Source organism: Diceros bicornis, chromosome 37 (assembly GCF_020826845.1).
Source record: "Diceros bicornis minor isolate mBicDic1 chromosome 37, mDicBic1.mat.cur, whole genome shotgun sequence".
Lineage (NCBI taxonomy): Eukaryota > Metazoa > Chordata > Mammalia > Perissodactyla > Rhinocerotidae > Diceros > Diceros bicornis.
Window position 1 is genome coordinate 18,237,715 of NC_080776.1, and position 25,200 is coordinate 18,262,914.

The window sequence follows — 25,200 nt, forward strand, 5'->3', positions numbered from 1 at the left end:
ATGCCTCAGTTTCCTCATCCTTAAATAAAAGAATAGGAATACCATAACCTGGGGTTAAGTAAGAGAAAATATTTTCAAGTGTTCGGCACAGAGTCTAGATGAATAAGTTCTCATAGATGGAAGCTACTCTAGGCAAAGCCAGCATGGATAAGTGCATGACCTGGGTCAACAGGGCTGAATCAACGTCCTAACGAATAACAATTTCATGTGTTCATTTGAGGCAGCTATTAAGACAACTACCACTTAGAAAATCTGGTTAAATGTTTTGTTTTTCAGTCAGTTACTTACCACTGGTGAGTCAGGGTCACAGACTGACCCCATTTCCTGTTTACTCTGAGGTAACAGAGGCTACTGACCCCAACCCCAGCGTCATACTTAACTAGCTCCATAGTCATGGGCAGAGAAATGGCAACAACCATGGATCCCACTTCAAAAGGATTGTGGGGATTCGAGGAGCCATTTCAGTTAAAGAGCTCTGCCCAGTACCTGCCACTTAAATATTTATCACTGCAGTCACAAGAGCCAAGGCAGCAAGCAATCCCTTAATCCCACAAGAAGGTGGACTTGTAGCCATCATTCAAGAATGCCCACTATCACCAAGAAAATAGATCCCCCTCTAGTCCAACTCTAACCTTGAACCTCACAGGAAAAGAATCAGACCACAGATTTAATAATTTCCTCAATAGTCTTCCCGAGGAAAAGGAATCTCTGACATTTGCACTACTGCTCCATCATTTTATAGATTTCAAAGTGCATGATCATAGGCTTCATCTCTTTGGGCTTCCGTATGTTTATCCCCATTTTATGGAAGGGGAAACTACAGCTAACAGAGGCCAATTGCACAGCAATTCAGTGATAAAGCTGGGACTTAAATTTGGCTCTAAGCTCAGGCCCCTTGCCTTCACACCTGGTAAGAGAAGCAAGGGATGCCAAATTTCAATTCTAAATTCCAGATTCCCAGACATTCCCAGTAAGCTGAAAAATGTTAGCAATCGGATCATAATAACTTCAACCACAAAATAAAATAACAGTCAATGGCTTAGTTACAAAACAGTTTTACATGAGTCTTCATCTGACCTCCATGGCCATAAGCTCGATGAGAATTTCCTGAAATTATGTGCTGGCAGCGCTTCAAATAGAGCCGTCCTCAGAAATGCACTGGTTAGTGATATAAGCTATTATCAGCTGCCATTTCTGACTTTCATTCCAGGTAAGATGATGTAAAATGACTCCCACCATCCCCACAGAATATGCTAACTCCTACTGCCGGTAAGTAGATCTCATACCTTTTCAACAATAGTTGAAAGAACTCAACTCAAGAATGAGTTCTGAACTATTTGAATTTTAAGGGGAGCAGTGGAAACAGAGGAGCAGAGATTCTTTATAATTATAGGCCAGTTCATTAACACTTTCATACGTATGGATTAGCCATTCAAAGCGAGGTTAAAAAGCAGCCTTGTGAATAGATTTCTTACATCAAGAATCTCATAAAAATTCCACATGCTCCACCAGCAAGTGTTCTTCACTCATTACCAGTGTCCTTCCTCCCCGTGTATTAATCCCTCAGGTCACTGGCCTAAAGAAGACAAATATCACTCATTCTCCCTGAACGCCCCCCAAAATTAGAATCAAAACAAAATGGAAACGAAGGATGCTGTGGTGGCAGCTATGAACGCCATTAGGACAGGTCCCTCAGCGTCCTGCGTTCTGGGCAAGTCTGACTCAGCTCTTCATTGGCCTGTGCAGGTGGGGGCTCCTCACACCCCGGCCAGTGGCCTCTCCTTCTCCTCTCCCCCACTCACTAACTTCCATGGCGTTGCCCTCTCCAAGAGACCCTTCCAACTCAGTGATGCCTCCTCCAGCCTCTTCTGCTGCTGGTTCTAGCCCCTGCCTCAATGCAAGAACCCTCCAACACTCTCCCCAAATTTTCCCCTTTCTTTGTATGCTCTCACCCCATCTATCTTAATAGTTCCCTTGACTTCTCTAGCACCCCCACACCAGGAGCTCCATCCTTATTTCCCTAGTTTCAGCCTCTTTACCCCATTCTAGCCTGAAGTAACAACTATTTAATGACACATCCACTTGGTTGACCTGCTGAACCCAAAAGCCTAAAAGGTTCCTTTTGCACATTTCTCTATTTCTCTGAATTACTCAAGTTAAAGCCTTAGAGATGCCTTTGACTCTATTCTCACCTTTGTTCCATACATTCCACTGAAACCAATCTCTGATGATTCCACTCCTCCCACAGACTTTAGGTCCACCCTTTCCTTCCCACTGCCACACTCTGTTCAAGCCCTCACTTCCACTTGCCTGAGCTCCTGTCTCATGGTCTTTTTTATTTTTTTAATTTTTTGTTTATTGCAGTAACATTGGTTTATAACATTGTATAAATTTCAGGTGTACATCACTATACTTCTATTTCTGCATAGATTACATCATGTTCCCCACCCAAATACTAATTACAACCCATCACCACACACATGTGCCGAATTATCCCTTTCGCCCTCTTCCCTCCCCTCTTCCCCTCTGGTAACCACCAATCCAATCTCTGTCTCTATGTGTTTGTTTATTCTTGACTGTAATATCTAATTCCATCAGAATAATCTTTCTAAAAGCCACCCAATCTTTCTAGAAATCACCCAGTTCTATGAGAATAATCTTTCTAAAACACAGATCAGTTTACATACACTGCTAACGCAAAAGGTCTCCAAGTATTCATTTTCCAAACTCCGTAGCATCTAGACTCTCCCCAATCTGTCCCAATGAGCATTTTCGGCCTTACTACCCATTACTGCATCCAATGCATCTTATCCTGCAGCCAACTAGATCCACTGTTCTCTGAACTCCCCCAACTCCGACTTAGGACTTTAGTTCCATAGCTCCCTTCCCCTATGTATAAATCCAGACAAGTTCAATGTCCAATTCATTGGACATTCTTATTGAACTACAGTACTCCCCCCGTCCATGCAAGATATGTTCCAAGACCCCCAGTGGAAGCCTGACACTGCAGATAGTACTAAACCCTATATATACTATGTTTTTTCCTATACATGCATATCTACGATAAAGTTGATTTTATAAATTAGGCACAGTAAGAGATTAACAACAATAGCTAATAATAAAATGGAACAATTATAATAATATACCATAATAAAAGTTATGTGAATGTGGTCTTTCTCTCTCCCAAAATATCTTATTGCACTCTCCTCACCCTTCTTCTTCTTGTGATGGTGTGAGATGATACAGTGCCTATGTGATGAGATGAAGTGAGGTGAATGATGTAGGTATTGTGACGTAGCAAAGGCTACTATTGACCTTCTGATGATATGTGAGAAGGAAGGTCATCGAGCCATGACGATGTCAATGGTTGGATGCCAGGAGCAGATAATGTTGATGGTTGGGGATCCAACAAGGGGATGATTCGCATCCGGGGCAGCATAGAGCGCAGGACAGTGAAAGATATCATCATGCTACTCAGAATACGCACAATTTAAAACTTATGAATTGTTTATTTCTGGCATTTTCCATTTAATATTTTTGAACCATAGTTGACCACAGGTAACTGAAACCATAAGAAAGCAAAACCGCAGATATGGGGGACTACTGTATTGTTAATAAAAAACTTCAATCAGTTGGAATCCTCAATATTTTGAACTTCTGAATCAGTTAAGTGCTAGCAATGCAGTCCAACCAAAGACCACCAGGGACACACCTGTAGTCCAACAGGTGGGTTTATTACTCAGTGCAGCAAGGGAGAGCAAACACCATGGGGAACCCAGGGGTATCTCAGTAAGAGGGTGTTAGATGGGACTAAGAGGATTTGAACTCTGGTGGGGTGATTGAGGGAGGATTCACTCTAGAGTGGATGCTGTCAGAAAGCAGGAACAATGCTATGCTTGAGTATCTCAATAAATCTTATCCATAGGGAGGGCAGGCTTAAGCTGCAATTGGCAAAGAATCAGCTGGCCTTCAATTTATTTGCGAGAGAAGGGGATGTTTGATATTTTGCAGGTTGCATGGTGATCTTATTTTTGTCTGTACTTAGACAAAATTATGAAATGGTCTTGTTTGTTTCGCTTTATCAGGGCCTACGTGTGATTGCCTGGTGTCGGTGTTCTGTGAGATTGTTTATGTCCTTATGTCCAACAGGAGACACGATGGCTCAGATCCTAACAACTCCAACATCTACCTGTGTTAGACAGGCTCCAATGTCAGGGGATGCTCTTCTCTTTCTCAGTTCTTAGTGTCATCACGACGTCAATGTAGAGATGTAAACTTTTTCTTAGGTAGAGTACAGATCACGAAGAGTTGCTACAGCTATAGCTAGGGAGACAGGATTCTATTTGGGATCCTGACCATATTTGGGAATACAATGGAAGGGCATGATAGCAGGATGAGGATGTGGGGAAAGGAGACAATACATTCTATACAAGCTATAATTCTCAAGAATAGTGTGATACGCAGCTCAGGAGCCTTCTGGAGCAAGTTAAGCACAAGAATTGTCTTTATCCTGGTGAACCTGATCAAGTTTTCTGGTTAATTAAAGATAAAAGTTGCCCATGGTACTTATCCAGGAACCTAAACACAACGAGGCATTTATTAGTGAGCTAAATGTCTTCGTATCTTTGTAGGTGTACCTTTTTCTTTACTGTTGTTGAATTGCTATTAACATCCTGACCATTAAGTCTTATCTTAGATTTTGTTTCCAGCAGACACTATCAGAGTGCTGATATCGCCAAGTCTGAGTTTAACAGAAGGAAGCAATGCCAGCTGTGTCTTTCGGGCCATAGAGACCAGAAATGCAGCTCACATGGAAGGCATATGTAAAAACTAGAAAAAACAGGATCAGAAATTCCCATAAATAAAATTTCCTTTATAAAAGCATTTCATGGAGAAAGCTAAATTTCCTTTCTTTTATAGTCTGGATGATCTAATTGAGTTACCAGCTCTATGGTGGAGAAGAATCAGAAGAAACACATGGTCGGCAACTTGTTCCAGGTCTAGCCCGTGACAAGTGATGAGCATCTAAGGTTACGCATGAAAATAAAAACCGATATACGTATTTCCATGTAAAAATCCTCTAATGCCCTAGACTTTAAATTCCTTAAATAGTCTTTTGAGATACATTCTGTAATGGGAGGGTTAATTCAATTCAACAAACAAGGTCAGAGTAATAACTCAAGTGTATTAGGCATGGGCCAAGTCCAGTGAACTCAGGCAAAACCTCTTCCCTTCTTACCAAGGATTCCTTCCAGCATTGGTCATCATCCAAATGGCATCTCTAGATGCCACCATTGTATTGAGAACTCATGAAATACCATGGCCCCCACCTGTAAGGACAATGGAGTGCACCCACTGATTCCACGCACTGTGGCACTGCTTCCCACAATGTGTGCAGGGCTCCAAGTGCTCACTTCCTCTGGTCTTCGAGAGACTTCAATTTTCAATTTTCTTAGAGTACGTGTGCCCTATCACTTAACACTGTCGCTGAGAGATAACATGTCAGAGATTACTCAGCGCTGACATCTTATTATTTAATATTAAAATCCCATCAGCAATCCTCAGCCGGATAAGCTAAAAACGAGCTTTGAAAATAAAGCACCTGGCGAATCTGATTTGCAGTCATCCAAAAGGCGTTTTGTCAGATGGGAACTAATTACCAACCTGCCATGATTTCAATCTGCTGCCCTTCTGTGAAGTGGGATCGGTTTGCTCTCTCTGAAGACGATCAGGCTTGCGGCTCTTCAGCTAGACACCCAATTCCACCCATTCTCATGAGATTCTTCTATTATGCAGACTAGTGGCGAAACAATTACATGCTCCAAAAGACGAAGACTAGAAATTTCGCTTTCAGAGAATTGTCATTTTCACCTCTTAAAATGTAAATTCTTGCCAGATGTTAAGATGCCTTTTTTATTTCACACAATGTCACCTAATGATCTGAGGAAGCCAACCCTCTGAAAGCGATTTTATCTCCCAAGTTCGAGGAGAGAGCTCTGATAGAACTCCAAGGCTCCACCCCAGGAGACTGCCTAATAATTGAAAGGATCATGGAGCGGAATACACGTTTCTTCAGGCTTTTCAAGGCTACTTGGAGGCTGGACATTGACTATTACCACGCCAAATGCTCCAAATGGACACAAATGAAGTTTGAGCGGAGAACAGCTGGAGGGAAGAGTGGAACTTCAACAGGAGATACTTCACCCCTCTGTGGCTTGGGGAGAAATGTTGGATTCTCCAAGGATGGAAACAAACGGGAACAGCTCTTCCTACTCCACACCAGGAAACGAGCTACATGCCTCTCACTTGACGCTCTCACACACAATAGAAGAACGTGGTCAGCAACTTGTCCCCGGGCCAGTCCGTGACCCAAAGCAGTTGAACAGACGAGCACCTAAGACGTTATTCATGAAAATAAGAACTGAGGCCCAGAAATATCCTGTAAATTTCCTATGGATTTGGTCAGTAAGAGTCAATAAATGAGGATCTCAGAAATAGGCTCTTTCTACCGCCCTCAGTGACTTCTCCCAGTGCGGAAAGAGAAACACCAGGCAGTATATTTTCTATTTAGGACCATGTAAGCCTCCTCACACATGTTGAAAAACTCTACTCAATATTATTAAAAAGCAACATTTATCTTTAAATAACTACATTCCATTTAAAGTTTTAAAAATAAACTAACTAAATATAAGGAAAATTTAATGTTTAAGAACAAAGTCAGAGGAGAAGCGGAGGAGAAAACAAATCTGTCTTGTAATATTGACTCCTCTTCGTGGGGCTCCACTGGGGAAAGCAGAACTCTAAGGAGAAAGGTATTGAGGAAGTTCCTGACAGAAAGATTTTGCTTCAGATCACTGCTGAGGGGAATTAGCCCACGGGTCATGACACCCAGAGCGGAATGTTGGGAGCAGCGTGCTCGTGGGTCATGACATGAGGAAGACTTTCTTCTCGTCAGCACAACTGCAGCTTGTTCAATTTGCAAACACAAAGCGGTCTTAGTGCCCCGCAGGCAAGGGCACCACACGGCATTGCCTCCTTCCCCGGCATGCCCAGCGCCACAGCACATGTCCTACAATGCACATGGAAGAAAACCTCAACAGCGGAAGCTAGTTCCATCTCCACCGTGGCTCTGACAGGAAAGGATGGCTGCCAACCCAGAGAAGTATCCTCGTGTCACACGTAGAGGTGGAGAAACTTCTTCACCTCGAGGTTGATGAGATACCCCAAAATGTTACTGTGATAGTTGATTTCATGCACCAACTTGGCTGAGCCACAGCACTCAAGTATTCAAACACTAGTCTAGATGTTGCTGTGAAGGTATTTTTCAGATGAGATTAGCATTTAAATCAGTAGACTTTGAGTAAAGTGATTGCCCTCCATTATGTGGGTGGGCCTCATCCAATCAATTGAAGGCCTTAAGAGCAAAACCTGAGGTTTCCTAAAGAAGAAGGAATTCAGGCTCAAAACCATAACAGAGAAATTCTGCATGAATTTCCAGCCTGCCATCTTGCAGCACTATGCATTTCGAATTTGCCAGTTCTCACAACTGCATGAGCCAATTCCTTAAAATCAATCTCGCCCTCTCTCGCTCTTTCCACATATATATATAAAATATCAATCCCATGATTGCTTAGAAAAACAGAATTAAGAGTCTAGATAGAAAAGGCTTTTTAACATCCTTCAATGTTTAGTTGCATTTCCCACTAATTCCTTTAATTGATTCATGAGTACAAGAAGTGCCCCTTGAAAGTTCTGGGGCAGTGGAATCCGGGCACCAGGTTGGGATCTGGGCTCAGCCTGCTACTGGGTGTGTGGTCGCAGGCACATGACTGAACCAGGAATGAGGCTTTTCATACCTCGGTGCAAATGTGGTCCAACAATATTTTCCTCGTAGGGAGGGCACTGAAAGGACCGGAGACGTGAAGCACCCCAGCTCAAAACCTAGAAAGATTAATGCCCAGCAAACGGTGCCTTAGGCTATTATTGGTAGAGAAAAGTTGCTCATAACACTACACTTCCTCCTGTCCCCAAGGGAGAGAGAGACACATACAATGATAATTAATATAATGTTTTAAAAACCAGACAAGTGGATGATCGTTGGAACTCAGAGGAAGGAAAGCCGATTCAGCCGCAGAAGAAGAATTTTCCCAGGAGAGATGGGGTGACAGAGGAGCAGGTATCCAGGTGGAGCAGGAGTGAGGCAAAACCAGGGAACTGGCAGCCATGCTGACGGGTCAGGGGCATCTGTGGGGAATTGCTGTGCTGGGAAGCATTCTTTTTTTTTTTTTCTTCTTTTTCCCTTCTTCTCCCCTAAGCCCCAGTAGATAGTTGTATGTCATAGTTGCACATCCTTCTAGCTGCTGTATGTGGGACGCGGCCTCAGCATGGCCGGACAAGCAGCGCGTCGATGCGCACCCGGATCCGAACCCGGGCCGCCAGTAGCGAAGCACGAGCACTTAACCGCTGAGCCACAGGGTCAGCCCCTGGCAAGCATTTTAAAGAGTGGGCTCGTGCAAGGACGGAGACGTGGGCAGAATACAAACGAGAGGAAAGAGCGAGCTGCCGGCCTGCCTCCTTTTTAGACCATACCAGTAGGTTGTGCGGACACAGATTTTGACTCATAACCATCTGACTTCTGAGTATCAAAACTTACACAACAAAAAATCAGTAAAATGCAGAAGACATTTGGAAAATAAATTACAGAATTTTTGAACGTTTACACAAGGAGTCACAGGTCCTATAACACATACTGTGCACAGAGTAAGGATTTTAATAGACAATAAAATACTGAATGGATTGCATTCTGCTTTTTATGAACATTAAAATAGAAAAACGTATTCCGTTAACCTAAGAACACAGTATTAAAAGATATACACTACAGTAAAATCTCTGGAATGATCTATAGTAAATTGTTAAAAAATAAGCTGTTATACAATTAAGCCTGTTTTTCACTCTCTTCATTTTGCTTACTTGTAACTCTTATTTTTCTACAATGAATGTGAACCGCTCATGAAAAGGGAAAGTCATTTTTAAAACCCTGCCAAGGGTAAGTCTAAAGAGAAAGCGTGTCATTAATGAGTGGAGTTCATGTATATTTACAAGTAAACACATCCAGCTGCCAGCATTTGCTCAGATGCAAAAGAAAAGCTAAGTCTTTGAGGTCGGGGAATGAAAGGATTTGCGGTCTCTGGCTGTACGTACCTGGGTCACAGAGGCATTTGTAGCTGGTGCCCACGCTGCGGCAGGTGCCATGCGCGCAGGGGCTCAGGGCGCAGAAGTCGACCAGCTGGGCGCAGGCGGGGCCCGTGAAGCCCGCGCCACAGCTGCAGCTGAAGCGCACGCCGTCCGCGTAGCAGGTGCCGTTGTTCTGGCACGGGGACGAGGCGCACGGGTCCACCTTCTCTTCGCAGGCAGGTCCGAAGTATCCTGCAAGAAAACGCAGAGGGAGATGGAGGTAAAAAAAAAATTAAACCGTGTCAACACATAATTAATAAACTGAGTCTGCAGTTCTCAACTTTTCTCCATTGTGAATTGATTAACCAATTAATTCATTAATAGTTTGCAGAATGTACAACCCAGCAAGGTTGGTAAGACAGGTCTTCTTAGCTTTGGTTAACCGTGGGTTAAAATATTAAGCCCTGTGATTGATTCCATTTTTGTTGCAATATAAAATATATGACTGTTTAGATGCACAGACAGACATGGACATGAATTTATTTATATATGCACATGTGTATGTGTGTATGTATAGTCTAAAAAGATATGAAAAACTAATGGTGATTACCTTCAGGAAAGTGAGACTGGGGTCAGTGGAGGGCTGTCACCCCTTGTTTTATATACATTTCTGGGGAGAAGACATTCCTTACTTTGCTCTAATAAAGATATACTCCTGAATTAAAAAATTAAAACCATATAAAATAGTAATGAAATGAAAAAAATCTTTCTCCTACTCTTATCCCTTTGTTCCCCCAATTCCCTTCTCTAGAAGCAGCCACTGTTGGCAGTTTCTTAAATACATACTGTTTTTAAAGTTGGTTATTGTGATGGGTAAACAAACTGTGGTGTATCCATACCATGGAACACTATTCAGCAATGAAAAGGAACTAAGTTCCGACACATGTTACAACACGGACGAACCTCAAAAAATTATGCTAGGGGAAAGAAGCCAGTTACAAAACAACGCAGATTGTGTAATTTCATTTATAATAAATGTTCATAAAAAGTAAATCTATAGATATAGAAAAAGTAGATTAGTGGTTACCTGGGGCTGGGATGGGAAGAGAGATTGATTTCAAATGGCCACGAGGAGTCGTTTGGTGTTGGTGTAAATGTTTTAATATTAAATTGCGGTGATGGTTGCGCAACTCTCTATATTTACTAAAAAGCACTGAATTGTACTCTTAAAATGAGTGAAATGGTGATTATAAATTATATCCCAATAAAGCTTTAAATTTTTTTTTAATTTTAAATGCGTTTATTGTGTAGGTTATTTTTATTTTATTGTGTATTTCAGTATTTCTCAATTTAAAAAATTATACATACATATATGTATGAGTCTGTAGGTCTGTGTGTCCATGTAGGTATTTAACAACGCTTTGGGTAAAATCTATTCTTCTTTTAATATTTTAGGAGCAATTTGAAAATTAAATGAAGATCACTCAAATTTTAGAAACAAAAGTTAAATAATTTCACTCATATACGGTTTCAATTCTAATATTCTATTTCACTTCTCTCATCTACATTTAAGTTTATATTTACCCATCTTCACACACAACTCCTAGCAACATTGGCCATTTTTGTTGTTATTGTTAAGGACATACTGAATATATAAAATAAACAAAAATAGCTCCCAGACTTAATTATCTGAAGCATCACTCATAAATTGGCATCATCAACATGGTATTTTTCTGTACAGAAGTAGAAAATTTCCCCCAAAATCCAATGTGATTCAACATTTTATAAAGTTCCTGGTAGTTTTTAAATTTTAGAAATCATACTAAAACTGGGCCACAGAATCGGTTTTAATAATGCTTGAATTCTCTAAAGAGTCCCTTCACAGCCTAGAGTGGAATATGAGTCTATCCTTCATGAGATGAATCCCATTTTACTGTGATTGAAAAGGAAATACTTAAACACCTGTCACCATATGACACACTGAGCCACCAAGGCAAGTCCCGGCCTCTCTAATCTTCTACAGCCTCACCCCGAAAATAGGCTGAAGGTATTTTCTTCACACAGGTGTTGTGGGTTGTAAAAAGATATACATCAAAATTCCCAGAACAGCTCCTGGTCCAATGTGGAATGAATGAATGAATGAAATAAAAATGGTAATAATAACAGCAATAGCTGACATCCACTGGGGGCTGATACGCACCAGGTGGTTCTAAGCCTTTCCATGCATTATTTTATTTAACCCCGCTGTAATTGAATGATATAAGAACTATTAGTAGCCCTACTTCATGAATGAGAAAATGATGACACAAAAATGTGAAGTAGCCTGTTCAACTCTACATAGCTAGTAGTGGCAGAGCTGGGATATAAAACACAAGCTCTTACCACTCTGCTCTACTGCCCAAAAAAGAAGCAAATGATAAACCAATCAAGATGTTACAATGTCTAAACATAATCAGGACTTATGTTTCTATTCTGTTTGTATCTTGGTGAAAGAATAAATAGGAGGCTTATCAATCAAGTCAAAATATAGGAAAAAACAGATTTTAGAAAGGTCATCACTCTAGATTCATGTTGATATACTCAGTTACCAATATTAATATAATCCACATAGACTATTCCAAGTAGAAAAGAAGATGGGTAAAAATGCAAGGAGATGCAAAGGGTCATGATTTTAGGAAGAGCCAATATTTCAATAAGGCCAAGAGGAGTGTGGAAAGTGAACATTAGTGAGGGCACTCATCAGAGGCCAGATCATGAATGGTCTTCTATGCCACACGAAGGAGTTTGCATTTCATTCTGAGGCTGCTAGATATCATCTATGCGCATTTTTCCAATATTTCTAGCTGCAAGCAATGTGGAGAGTGAATTAGAGGAGGCTGAGACCAGGAGGAGGAAACCAGGTATTTACTGGAGTAATTGAAGTGAGAAGTTACAAGGACCAATTTGTAGCAAAAGGGATAAAGAATGTGAAACAGATTGGACAATGATTTTACAAGTAACACTGTCAGCTCAGGAATCAATTGGATGGTGGAAGAATGAAAGAGAGGAGAGAGCATAGGGATACAACGTTAACAGAAGTCAAAAAGTCAGATGCCCCCAAGAGTCAGGCAGATAATTTTGATGAGGGAAGCAGCCAGTTGTAAGACAGTAGGGAGTGGCAGAGACTGTGGCAAACTGGAGATTGCATGCCCCTTCCAAAGGAGGTGGCAGTCACCCATCTGCAGCCAACTGCTGCCATTTGGAATGTGGAGCCAGAGACCAGATCTTCTCAATTTTCAAGAAATATCTGAAATCCAGATTCTTGTTGAACCTTTCCTATTTGAAAATGTTGATACATCATTTCTCCAGTAAGTACAACATCCCTGAGGGCCCTGTATATGTGGCTTCTCACGTGACTTATGTTAAGCACAGCTTTTGGATCCAAAGGGAATTGGGCTTGAATATCATCTCTGCCCACTAAACTGTGGGACCTTAGGCAAGTACTTAATCATTGATATTCTGTTTCTGCATTCATGGAATGGGGACAGTAATGCCTATAACATATGGTTTTTACTAAGTTTAAATGCAAAAATCTGTGGCAACCATTTGGCATAGTGACTGGCAAATAGTAAAAGTTCGATAACAAGCAGCTATAATCATAATGTGATTCTCAGGTTTCCAGATTGGGGTACCATGTGAATGGTGTTGTCACCAATTGCAACAGAAAACACAGGAGCAGATTCCCAGGGGAGGATTATGAGTTCAGCCTGTGCGGGTTGAGCTGAGGTGCTCTTATGGTTGTTCAGCAGTCAGTTGATGACACAGATCTAGTGCTCAGGAGAGAGAGATGAACTAGAGTACACGGACTGGGAGTCATATGCATATGGACAGGAACTAATTCATAGGTGTAGATGCTAATACTCGAGGCAAGTGAACAGAGTGAGAAGAAAGTTCAAGGCTGCAACTCCAGACAACTATAACATTTAGGAGCACAAGGACGAAGAGGAAACAGATCACATCTCACTGAAAGACACCTCCTCTGTGGACTGCAGCTCCCTGTGTATTTCTGTCTCTCATAGCACCTGCCACACCCTGTCAGGTTCCTCTGTAACTGGTCTCTGATTTCCTTGAGATCAGGGAACACAGCTTATCTGTCTTTGTATCCCTGTTGCCTGGCGCAAAGCCTCGAAACTGGTAGGCATTTGACGAGGGACAGACGAACAGGCAGATAGATGGCTGGATGAATGGATACATCTTTAAAAAGATAGGAGGGAAACCAGGAGAGAAAGGTGTCACTGTAAACAATGGAAGAGAGAATGCCAAAAAGGGAGTTTGTCAAAAAATGTCACTGAACGCTGCCTAGAAGCCATGTGAACGAGCCCAGGCCAGCCTGCTGGAAGATGAGAGATCATGTGGAACAAAGCAAGCCAGCCCAGCTGAGGCCACACTAGACAGACTACTCAGCCACCAACCAATCTGGCCAGTGGCCAGCTGCATCCAGCTCAAATTGCCAATCCACAAGGATCACGAGCTAAATAAATGGTGGTTGTTTTAACTACTAAGTTTTGGCATTGTTTGTTATGCAGCAAAAGCTAACTGATACAATGTAATAGGAGATACAGGATTGTATCTAAATGGGAATGTCAGCCAGGGGGAGACTTTTGTTTTGCTTTGCTTTAGGTAAAAGACTCAAAAGAGTAATTGATTATATACCAGAAGAAAATTTAACTAAAGAAGTGATCCATAAATATTTGTTGAATTGAATATCAAAAAGATTCACTGCTGTTGAATCAAAAATCCTATGTTTTATTATTAAAATTTCCTCTTTCTTAACACTTCAACAAAATACAAAAGCAAAATGAAAATTAAAATAATATTCTATATTTTCAGAGAACACTAGTATATCTCAGTATATAATATACCTCAGTATATACTGAGGAAAAAGGATACATTTGGCATATTATCCAGTCTAAAATAATATAATGTAACGTAAAATGCTATTCTGTTGTAAAGGACGACAAAGCAAAAAACGAATTTAAGGTGTGTCTGAATATACTTTAAGGAGATGTGTGTGATGTAGGGCAATTATGGGATAATTTTCCTGGCTCACAAAATTATTAATGACTGTTAGAAAAGGGATTCACAGATGTAAATGCTGAGTCAGTTTTGAAAATGCTGTTTGTTATGGACTGAATATTTATGTCCCCCCAAAATTCATATGTTGAAGCCCTACCTCCCAATATGATGACATTAGGAGGTGGGGCCTTTGGGAGGTAATTAGGCTTAGATGAGGTCATGAGGGTGGAACCCTCATGATGGGATTAGTATCCTTATAAGAGAAAGAGACACCAGAGCGTCCTCTCTCTGCCATATGAGGACAAGGCAAGAAGGCAGCCACCTGCAAGCCAGGAAGAGAGCCCTCACTAGAACCCGACCATGTTGGCACCCCAATCTCAGACTTCCCAGCCTCCATAATTATGAGAAATAAATGTGTGTTGTTTAAGCCACCCAGTCTGTGGTATTTTGTTATAGAAGCCACAAGCGACTAAAATACTATTGCTTTAACCAGTAAATTCTCTTTCCTTCTATCACTTAAGCAATTGTTATCCTCTTATTCATATGACATCCTTCTGTAAATGACACATCTTCCACAGCCACCTCTTAAATGACCTTCCTGAGAGGGAAAGGAACAAAGTTTGATAACACAGAGAATGTAGAGCCAGAAAACCAAAGTTTGAATCTTCTTACTAGCTGTGTGATCTTGGGCAAGGTACTTATCATTTTGTGCTTTAACTTCCTCACCTAAAAAATAAGGATGACCTCTGCTGTGTAGGATTAAATAAGATGGCATACGGTGTTCCATAAATGTTGGATTCTCCTTCCTATGAGCAGTGGTTCTGGGGAAATTTCAAGTTGCCTGTACACCCAGGGTTTGTGGTTAGGGAAACTGGAAGGAAGCTGGCTGTCAGCCAATCTCTGGAACAGGATCAAATTTCATATTTGCATGAATCCTTCAGGGTGGAGCCCTGGATATATCTAAGAGGGAATGTTCTGGAATCAGGAGGTGCTCACACACTGTTCTCTACAGACATGCACAGTTGTTGGGCCATCCAGTGAGGCTGATGAATGGAGGCGAGGTCCTAGGGCAAACAGCTAGGGGAAGAGGTGGTAGGCAGCAGCACTGACAGGATTTCTGCACAGGCTCAAAAGGACAGTCTGCTCAAATTGTGTCTGCTAATGGCAAACACTTGTATATACCAGGCACTGTTCCCAGTGTTTTAACTACATTAACTCATTAAACCCTAGCATCAGCCCTATGAGTTAATTATTATTATTTCCTTTTTATATGGGGAAACAGAGGCACAGAAAGATCACCTAACTTGCCCACAGTTATACATCTAGTAAATGGCAGAGATAGGATTTGAATTCTGACTCCCAAATCCAAGCTCCTAACCTGTACTCTTCGCTGTAACACTTGATGTCTGAGGTGCAGCAGAAGGGCCAAGAGTGTGGAAACAGGGGATCCAGGATCTGTCAGAACTCTGTCACTTACTGGCTGTGTTGTCTCTAACATCTGTCTCCTCTGCTCTCACAGTAATAGAAATTCTGGTCACAGAGCTGCACAGAATGACAACTACATTTACCAGGCTCTTCTGTAGCCTGATGTAGACCTGTGACTACATTCTGGATAATGAGATACAAGTGCAAATGTCCTGAGGTTGCTTCTGAGAAACTTCCTTAAAGGAGAGGTGGTATACACCCTTTGCCCTTTTACTACTTTATCCCTTCATCCATCCTACTGTCTGGGCCATAGATACAATAGCTGAGTAATTTCTAAATTTGGTGAAAAATATCAACCCATGGGCAATAATGCTCAGTAAACCCCAGGAAGGATAAATTCAAAGAAATAATCAAAATGCTGAAAATCAAAAATTAAAAGAAAATATTAAAAGTAACCAGAGGAAAAAAACACAATACATACTTTGAACAAGAACAATGACAGATGACTTTTCATTGGAATCTATGGAGGCAAAAGACAATAAAATGATGTCTTTAAAAGTGCTGAAAAAATAAACCTATCTACTAGAATTCTATTTCCAGGGAGAATAATTTGAAATAACGAGGATAAATTAAGACATTTTCTGATAAAGAACAGCTAAGAGAATTTGTTACCAGCAGATCTATCCATACTACAAAAATGTTAAGAAAAGTTATTAAAGCTGAATGGAAATGATAATAGATGGAAACTCAAGTTTATAGGAAGAAATGAAGAGCACTGCAAATGGTATACGTGGGGATAAATGTTAATTTTTTCTTTTCTTAATTTAAAAACAACTAGCCATTTAAAGGAAAAATAACAACAATGAATTATGATGTTATATATAGAAGGAAAATACACAACAACAGAACAAAGAATGACGGGAGGTTGATAGAACCATACTATCACTAGCTTCTTACATTTTGCATGAAGTGATTGAATGTTAATTCTAATTAAACTGTGATAAGTTAAGGAAGAATACTGTAACCCCCAGAGCAACCAATAAACAAAAACAAAACAAACAAAAACTCAGAGAGAGAGCTAAAAAGCCAATTGAAGAGAAAAAAGAAAAATTTTTAAATATTATATTTACCCAAAAGAAGAGAGAAAAGAACAAAACAAAGAACATATGAGACAAATACAAAACAAATAACAATAAAGTGGACTTAAATTAAACCCTATCAATAATTACACTGAATGTAATTGGACTAACAATGTATTTAAAGGCAGATATTGTCAGACTGAATAAAAAAGCAAGACAATCCTAAATGTGTAGGCACCTAATAAAAGAACTTCAAAATACATGAAAGAAAACACTGCCAGAGAGAGAAACAGACCCATCAGAGAAGAACTCCTTTCTTCGTATCTCATAGAATCGGCATAATGAGCTAGCATATAGAATATACAAAAAACACTAGGAACCACCTTGACCTAATTAATATTTATATAAAGCTACACCCAAAGATTCAGAACACATTCTTTTCACATCCACATGAAACAAGTCAATCATTTCAATAGATGGGGGAGACTCATTTGACAAAAATCAACACCCATTCATTATTTAAAAAAAGAAAAAACACCTATCAGTAAACGAAAATAGAAGGTCACTTCCTCCATCTAATAAGGCATGTACAAAAATCTTGCAGGTAACATCACATTTAGTGGTGAAATAACAAATACTTTCTCTTAAGACAGGGAACAATGCAGGCATACCCACCCTCAGCATTTACATTTAATGTTTTATTGGAGGTTCTATACATGCAATAAGACAAGTAAAAGAAATAAAAAGCATAAAGTGTGGAAAAGAAACAAATAAGACTGTTATTATTAATACCAATTCATTATTTTATACCAAGAAAATCCAAAGGAATCTGCAATAAAAATTATGGGAACTAATAAGTAAAGTCAGACAAATATCAGGATGCAAAGTTAATATACAAAAATGAAATTGTATTTTTATATACTAGTAATAAGCAACTAGAAATTAAAAATTTTAAATAGCATTTACAATATTATTAAAAAGCATAAAATACTTAGGAATAAATTTAACAAAAGCTATATAAGACCTCTACACTGAAAACTACAAAACATTGCTTAGAGAAATTGAAAACACCCAAATAAATCAAGAGATATGCCATGTTCATGAATTGGAAGGCTCAGTATTAAGATGTAAATTCTGCCCAGATTGATTTATTACACTACCAATCAAATCTCAGCTGAGTTTTTCTGGACAAATTGACAAGGTGACTCTTTACAGTCTACCTTCCATATCCGCAGGTTTTGCAACTGTGGAGTCAACCAACAAAGGATCACCACAGTTGGCTGAATCCTAGGATGCAAAACCCAAGGATACAGAGGGCCAACCGTATTCACTGTACTACTCCACCATTTTATATAAGAGACTTGAGCATCCATGGATTTTGGTATCCGAGGGAGTTCCTGAAACCGATCCTCTGTGGATACTGAGGGATGACTGTAATTTATATCAACATGTGAGGGGCCTAGGACACCCAAAACAATATTAAAAACAAAAAAGACAAGGGGCCAGCCCCGTGGCCTAGTGGTTAGGTTCAGCACGCTCTGCTTCAGCAGCCCGGGTCCGGTTCCTGGGTGCAGACCTACGCTGCTCATTGGCAGCCATGCTGTGGCGGCGACCCACATACAAAATAGAGGAAGATTGGCACAGATGTCAGCTCAGGGCCAGTCTTCCTCAGGAGAAAAAATAAAATCTAAATATCAAATTCAAAGCCAAGACGCCAAGCAATGCAGGCATGGTCCTGCTGATCAAAGTCAGATGCTGGTCACTTTATGGCTCTCGCTATGACGCAAGTTACAGGGGCATTAATTTATAACTTTTTGAAATTTGGAATCAAAACTGGCTTGTAAACATGACACTGGTCACAGAAAGCTTGAAGGCTACATGAATGTAGTTTCGAAAACTAAACTGTAGCCCAGATAAGAAATAATGTATATTCAATATCTAGATATACAAATAAGTACCTATGTAAGTGACCCCAAATGCAGATATAGTGTTCTATGGGTCTGATTTTCCTCTGTAAAAATAGAGAAGTCGGTGACCCAAAGCTAAGGCAAAGATTGGTATAAAGTACACCTCCTTGTTGAATTTTCAGAGTGCAAGGCAGTTCTATGAGTGCGGGGAGAAAGATTTTTCACACCACAAAGTAGAAAGGCTTTGGGTCATCTGTAACTGAGACTCAGCCAGAACAGAGTTCATCTCTCCAAGAAACACACTAAAAATGAACCAAGGGGCCAGCCCCGGTGGCCTAGTGGTTAAGTTCAGAGCGCTCTACTTCAGCGTCCTGGGTTCGATTCTCAGGCACGGTCATACACCACTTGTCTGTCAGTGGCCATGCTGTGGCAGCAGCTCACATATAATAAGAGGAAGATTGGCAATGGATGTTAGCTCAGAGTGAATCTTCCTCAGCAAAAAAAATATATATATATTAAAATTAAAACATGAATAAATAAAAATGAACCAAGATTCTCATTCACTCTATTTTCTCCTCTGCCTCTCTCTCCCTCCCCTTTCTCTGAACATGTACACACAGACCCACATTACACATAAAGAGTTTTAAACTCCATCTCCAATAGTAGGGACTTCTCTGCTTTTTCCTGTTCCTGCATAACGTTATAACTCTAAAAGCAATTATTTTAGATAGCCTTTGGTCAAGTTTCTCTTTTTATTAACATAACTCTTTAAGAACTTTGACTGGTCAATCTATCAATAATAATCTCTTAAGGTAAACGTTTTTGAAAATTCTTCTTTTCAGAATACACAAACCAAATTAGTTATGGTGGCAAAGGAAAGAGGATTAGAAAACAAGACTCAACATGCTCAGGTTCAATCACATTCATGGACACATTCCAACTCCAAAACATGAATAGCTCTAGGCAGGAGAACAAATGAAATACAGTCCTGCTTTGTGGAATAATATAATATAACATTAATATATTATATAATATAATATAATATAATATAATATAATATAATATAATATAATATATAAATAATAATAGTAGTGTTTCTGAAATGACTTAAAGATTAATAAATTAACTATACTAGAGAAATAATATGTAGTCCTCACTGGAAGCTAATGAGCAAATATATTTGGATTTATAATCCTACTTGAAGGGTAGAAAATGAAAAACAATTTGATAATGTTAACCAAAGGTGCAGAGAGAATGATGAAGATAGTGATATTTCTTGTTTGGAAGAGTTTATTTCAAGCCATGAGACCCACATATGATGGACATCAGAAAATGCTGGAAAGAAAACACAATAGCTCCAGAGAAAAACTCTGTCTCAGACACATGGAAGCCATGTCAGCAGCCAAGAGGTTTAAAACAACTTATTGCAACAAGGGGAAAGTTTAGAAAAGGGTGAAAGATTAAAAGGTTAAGATGGAAAATAAAACAGAACTATGAAAGAAATGTAAGGAATGAGGGGCTAATGCAAAAACAATATAATTTCACTAGCTGATTGTTGTTTCAAATTTTGTATTTGAACCAATATTTATATGAATATGCCTGCTGAACATTTATTATGTAAATAAAAAAGAAATCAACACCCTTGAGATATACACATTATGGAAATCAGATATTTAAGACCAGAAGAAAACATTTCTGGAAGATTTTAAATTGCAAGACAATGAAGTCACTCTCTCTAGAAAGCTATCTAGATGTCAGAAGTTTCTGAAATATTAATAAAGGAAATATGAAATAAAGGGATACTGGCATTTTTGCTGACAGTGTAAAGACCATTTTCATAAAAGAAATGATGTCTGTAGGCATTTAAAACTTAACTCTTGGCAAATGGTTCAGGTCAGAAACTTGGAAATCGTACCGGATTGCTTCTCCTTCCTTATACCCCATATTTAAGCAATCAGTGGATATTAATAGGTTCTCTTTCCAAAATACTTTGTGAACCTGAACATTTTGTTTCATCTCTGCTGCCATGATTCTAGTCAAAGCCACAATTATTTCTCTCCTCATCTATTACAAGAGTTTCCTCTGATGAGACTCTCTGTTCTATCTTACCCCTACAACCAATTTTCCAAACAGCAATGAGAATAATTTTCTTAAAATGCAAATATTACCATGGCTTCCAATTGCTCTTAGAATAAATCTGACCTCTCTTCCGTGGTTAACAAATCCAGCGGGCTTTGCCTCGGCTGCCTGCCCTGACCTCTCTTTCTCTAGGAGCTGGCCCCACTGGCCTCCCTTCAGATCCCAAAGTAAGAAGCCATTCCCCACCCAGAGCCTTGCTACATGCCATTTCCACTGCCTGGACGTTCCGGCTCCCACCTGCTTATGCAGCTGCCTCCTTATGTTTTGGTTCTCAGCTTCAATGTTAGACAGACTGGCCTTCCACGACCACCCCATTCTAAGTACATATCCCTTCCTTATCCTGTATCCCAGCACCCTGCTCACTACTTCCATAGCACTTTCCTGAATTTGTAATGACACAGTTGTGTATTGGTTTACCTTTGTATCGTCTGTCTCCCACCCCCAACAACACTGTAGGCTTCCTGGAGGAGGAGCCGTGTAGCTCCTCTCACTCTTGGAGTCCCAGTATCCAGCACGGCGCCTGAGCTCTGCTGGCCGCTCGGTAAATATTTGCGGAATAAAGGAACGGATGAATGAGTGGATGAGTGACAGAGGACATAGTCTAACAGATTTGGTACACAATAGTGTAGTTCGTAAAAGTAGATTGATAAATATGTATTAGATTTTGGGAGTCACAATGAAGGACTGTGAAAAGGAAGGGACTATGATTAGTCACTAGCTGTTTTGATTACAGATATATAAGTGAATAATCACTGACTCAAGACAAACGTGGAAAATTTAGTTCATCTAAATTGACGAGCAGCAAAGGGAAGCAAGAAGGTAGAATCTTAACTCTCAAAGAGCTTATTCTTTAACAGAAGGGACAAAAGGACATATCTGGGACGATGAGAAAATAACTTGAGGCCACTTTTTCTTTCTGCAAACATTTATGGAATGATTCCAGCATGGCGTGAGGTTGGAGGGACCAGCCCGGGCCGTCGACATGGGATCAGTGTGTGTGGCACAGGCTCTAAGAGCCGAAGTGATTCAAAAAAGAAAGCATTGTTACAGGGGTGGGGCAGGCCAGGAAAACCTCATGAGAGAGTTGGGTTTTGCTCCAGGCCTCAAAGAAAGCCAGAGATTTGGCTGGGCAGACAAGGAAGAGGAATCATATTAGAATCAGAGAAGAGATTTTGGCTGACGTTTATGGAAAGCTTAATTGGGACCACATTTGTTCTGGTTCTAAGGAAGCGGACAGTTATGCAAGATACAGAGGAGAAGGCAGAATATCTAGGAAAAGCAATTACAAAACCATCAGATGCAAAAGACCCAAGACAATTGCATTTAAAATGCGACTTTTAATTTTTAAGAAAATCCATTTGAGGAAAAGCCACGTTAAGGACTTTTTCTTTAGCAGAACAAAAACACAAATCTAGATCTAAGACACGAAAACGAAAAATAACCAGGAAATAGTCCGAGGAATATTAAATCAACTTTTCTCCTGGTTTAGACTAAATAGACAAAAAGGCAGAAGAGATTAAAACTTATTTAAAGTAGATGAGCTCTATGAGCAAAAATAATTGGCTATTAACAGTGGAAATTGAGAGGTTTAGTCAGAAAGTTCTGCGTTTTCCTTTGGGCATTCATTTATCTAACCTATACTAATTGAGACCAACCATGTACCAACACTGCTTCAAGACATTACACTTTAGGGAGGAAAACAGACAGCAGAAAGATAAATAAATAGATACCATCAACTCGTGCTACATGCTACTACAGCAGGGAAGGGGTAGAGATTAATGGCGGCTGTCTTAACAGTGTCGTCACAGAGACCTCAATGACGTGAGGGGGAGAGCCATACTCAAGTCTCGAGGAGGTTTCCAGCAAAGAAAGCATCAGGTACAAGTACCCCAAGTGGCACTGTGTTCTGAGGTGAATGGCGCCCCCTGGAGGACAATTCCCAAGCCCCTGGTGTGTTTGAAGGACAGCAAGAGGCCAGCGGCTGGAAGGAGGGAAAAGCAGAGTAGTAAGAAATGAGACTGGAGAGGCAGTCAGGGATGTGTTGACCCTGGACCACACTTTGGGTGGGATATCACCCGAGATTTGAGAGACACGGAGTGAAAACACGGGATGTACGTTGTAGAAGCGTCACTTTCACTATTGCGTGGAGAATACACTGCAGAAGGCAAGAGTGAATGAGAAAAAGAAGTCAGAACGCTCCTGGAGGAATCCAGACAGGACTGGGAATCTGGAAGGCCACAAGAGGCTGGGAGTCTTGGGCAAGCCACGTAACCGTTCTCTCCGACATGAACAACAACACAAAATTGGCCCTCTAAGATAGTCACAGGATTGCCTTACACAACTAAGAAGGATCTTGCTGTTTCAACTCACTGTGGAAATTCTGAGTCTGGAGAGAAACAGAAAAAAAAAAGACAGGAACTAAGAAATGGGAAACAGAAGGGAGACACAAAGACTGAATCCCTAAGATATATTACCCAACAATTCCATGAGACAGGTGGTATCTTTTACATATTATGAAACTGAGGTCCAGGAAGGTTAAGTAACTTGACCGAAGCCATCTGGTAATCAACAGAAGCGAAATTCAGCACAGATCTGTCCCTCTCCAATGACCTGTGAATTTTACACCTCAGTTTCTTCATTTGCTTAAAAAAAATGACACTCATTTTCATGAATTTCAAATATGTTGACACGTGGTCATACCTAGCGTCGTGTAGTTTCTACTTCCACACTGAGACCATCAAGGGGGTGCTCGGCCCTGTTGCTAAGCTTGACAATATGAGATCATACCAGCAATAGGGCCATTAGCCCCTTTCTGCAGAGGTCAAGACTTCTATTGGCAACAAAGGCTTTGCAGAAACTTCCTTGGGCTGCTCTGTGTAATTAATCCCTGAGAGAACTCTCTAACTGCGTTCTTCAAGCGCAGTGGTTCTCAATCCTGGCTGCACACTGGAACCACCTGGAAAGCTTTAAAAAATTCAATGTCTGTTTGCCACCTCTGGAGATACTAACTTAATTGGCCTGGGGTGTGGCCTGCCATGGGGATTTTTTAAAGGAGAATACACTTTTCCTTTACACAGTTTTTTCTCTGCTGATAGTCATAGGGTTTCTTTTATCTGGCCCTGAGGAACGAAATGCATAAATTATTATTAAATTTCATAATTATCTTTTTTCTCCCAACCAAGACAATTTATCTTTGTACCCAATATAATAGTACTCAATGGCTTCAGTATTTATTTACTAATTTTATCCACCCCCCCCCCCCCCAAATTCCATTGTCCTTTATTTTGACAACTATGTACCAATTTTCCTCTGGGAACCAACATGCCTCTTTGGATGGAACTGACTCCAAATATCAGCTCCAAGAGTAACCTTGTGTCTGAGGCCTGGCCAGTCAAAGCACTCCATACCACGGCCACAATAAGTGGTTCAGTGGTGAACAAATGTCTCAATTCATAACAATCCAAGTTAACCCCATGGCTTTTGATTTGTTGGGAGAAGACAAACTCTGCCCCAGCCATCTTGAGAATAGAGCCAACACAGGAAAACAGAGGTAAGATTGTTGGAGAGATAAAAACTCAGGCTTGACGATATTTGAGCCCCTGGATCAAGCCATGCAGGAATTCATCCTGAATATTTGTTACAAGAGCCATTACACCCCCTTTTATTTTTCTCACTAGCCTGTTTGAGTTGGGCTATCTGTTGCTTAAAAATCAAGATTTTTTTAACAGATGCAGAGATGCTGTACAAGTTACCTTATATGAAAAACAAAAGGCTACCACACTAGCCTAGCCAATCTGCCTGATAAAAAATTAATTAAAAATAATAAATGGATGATAAGAGTAAGGGGAAACACAGAGACACTCAAGAGCAGCTGTGGTCTGAGGAAAGAGAGTAGAACAAAAAAGACCCTTTCACTAGTGTCTCTCTGAACTGGATATGATTTAGAATTCTCAAAGACTTCAAGTAGATGAGGGCTATTGGTTCTTTCCTAACTGCTTAGAATTTCTTCAACTGGGTCTTACCTCTGCAACTGGACCACAAGGTTTCCAGGTTTATAAAAGTTACATACAACTTTGTAAGCCCTTTAAACCAGTAGTTCTATTTCTAGAAGTTTGTCCTTAGGTAATAGATGAACAAATGCAAAAAAAAAGATAACTGTACAAGCTGTTCTCTGTGGCATAACAGAAAATAGCAAAAATAAGAAAAGGACCTAAATGCCCCCTTTGCAGACTGCATGTCCTCAGTGATCCTTAAAAGCTGGCATTCCTGATTTTCTCCTGGCCCCTCGTCTCTTCCACACTCTGTTCTTTCCCTGGGTGGTCTCACTCATGTCCATGGCTGAAATTAGGACCTGTGTGTGGAAGCCACCCAAATTGACCATTCCGGCCCAGTTCTCTCCCCCATGTCTCAGGTTCACCTGT

At 40.3% G+C, this 25,200-nt stretch overlaps 1 protein-coding gene across 1 annotated transcript in view; it reads right to left on the reverse strand.

The window, feature by feature from the left end:
* Positions 1 to 25,200, reverse strand: part of DNER (delta/notch like EGF repeat containing) — a 300,865-nt gene that overhangs the window by 56,374 nt on the left and 219,291 nt on the right. The window contains exon 8 of the mRNA XM_058533144.1: positions 9,202 to 9,426. Coding sequence (XP_058389127.1) covers positions 9,202 to 9,426 — 225 coding nt within the window. The remainder of the gene's footprint in view (positions 1 to 9,201; positions 9,427 to 25,200) is intronic.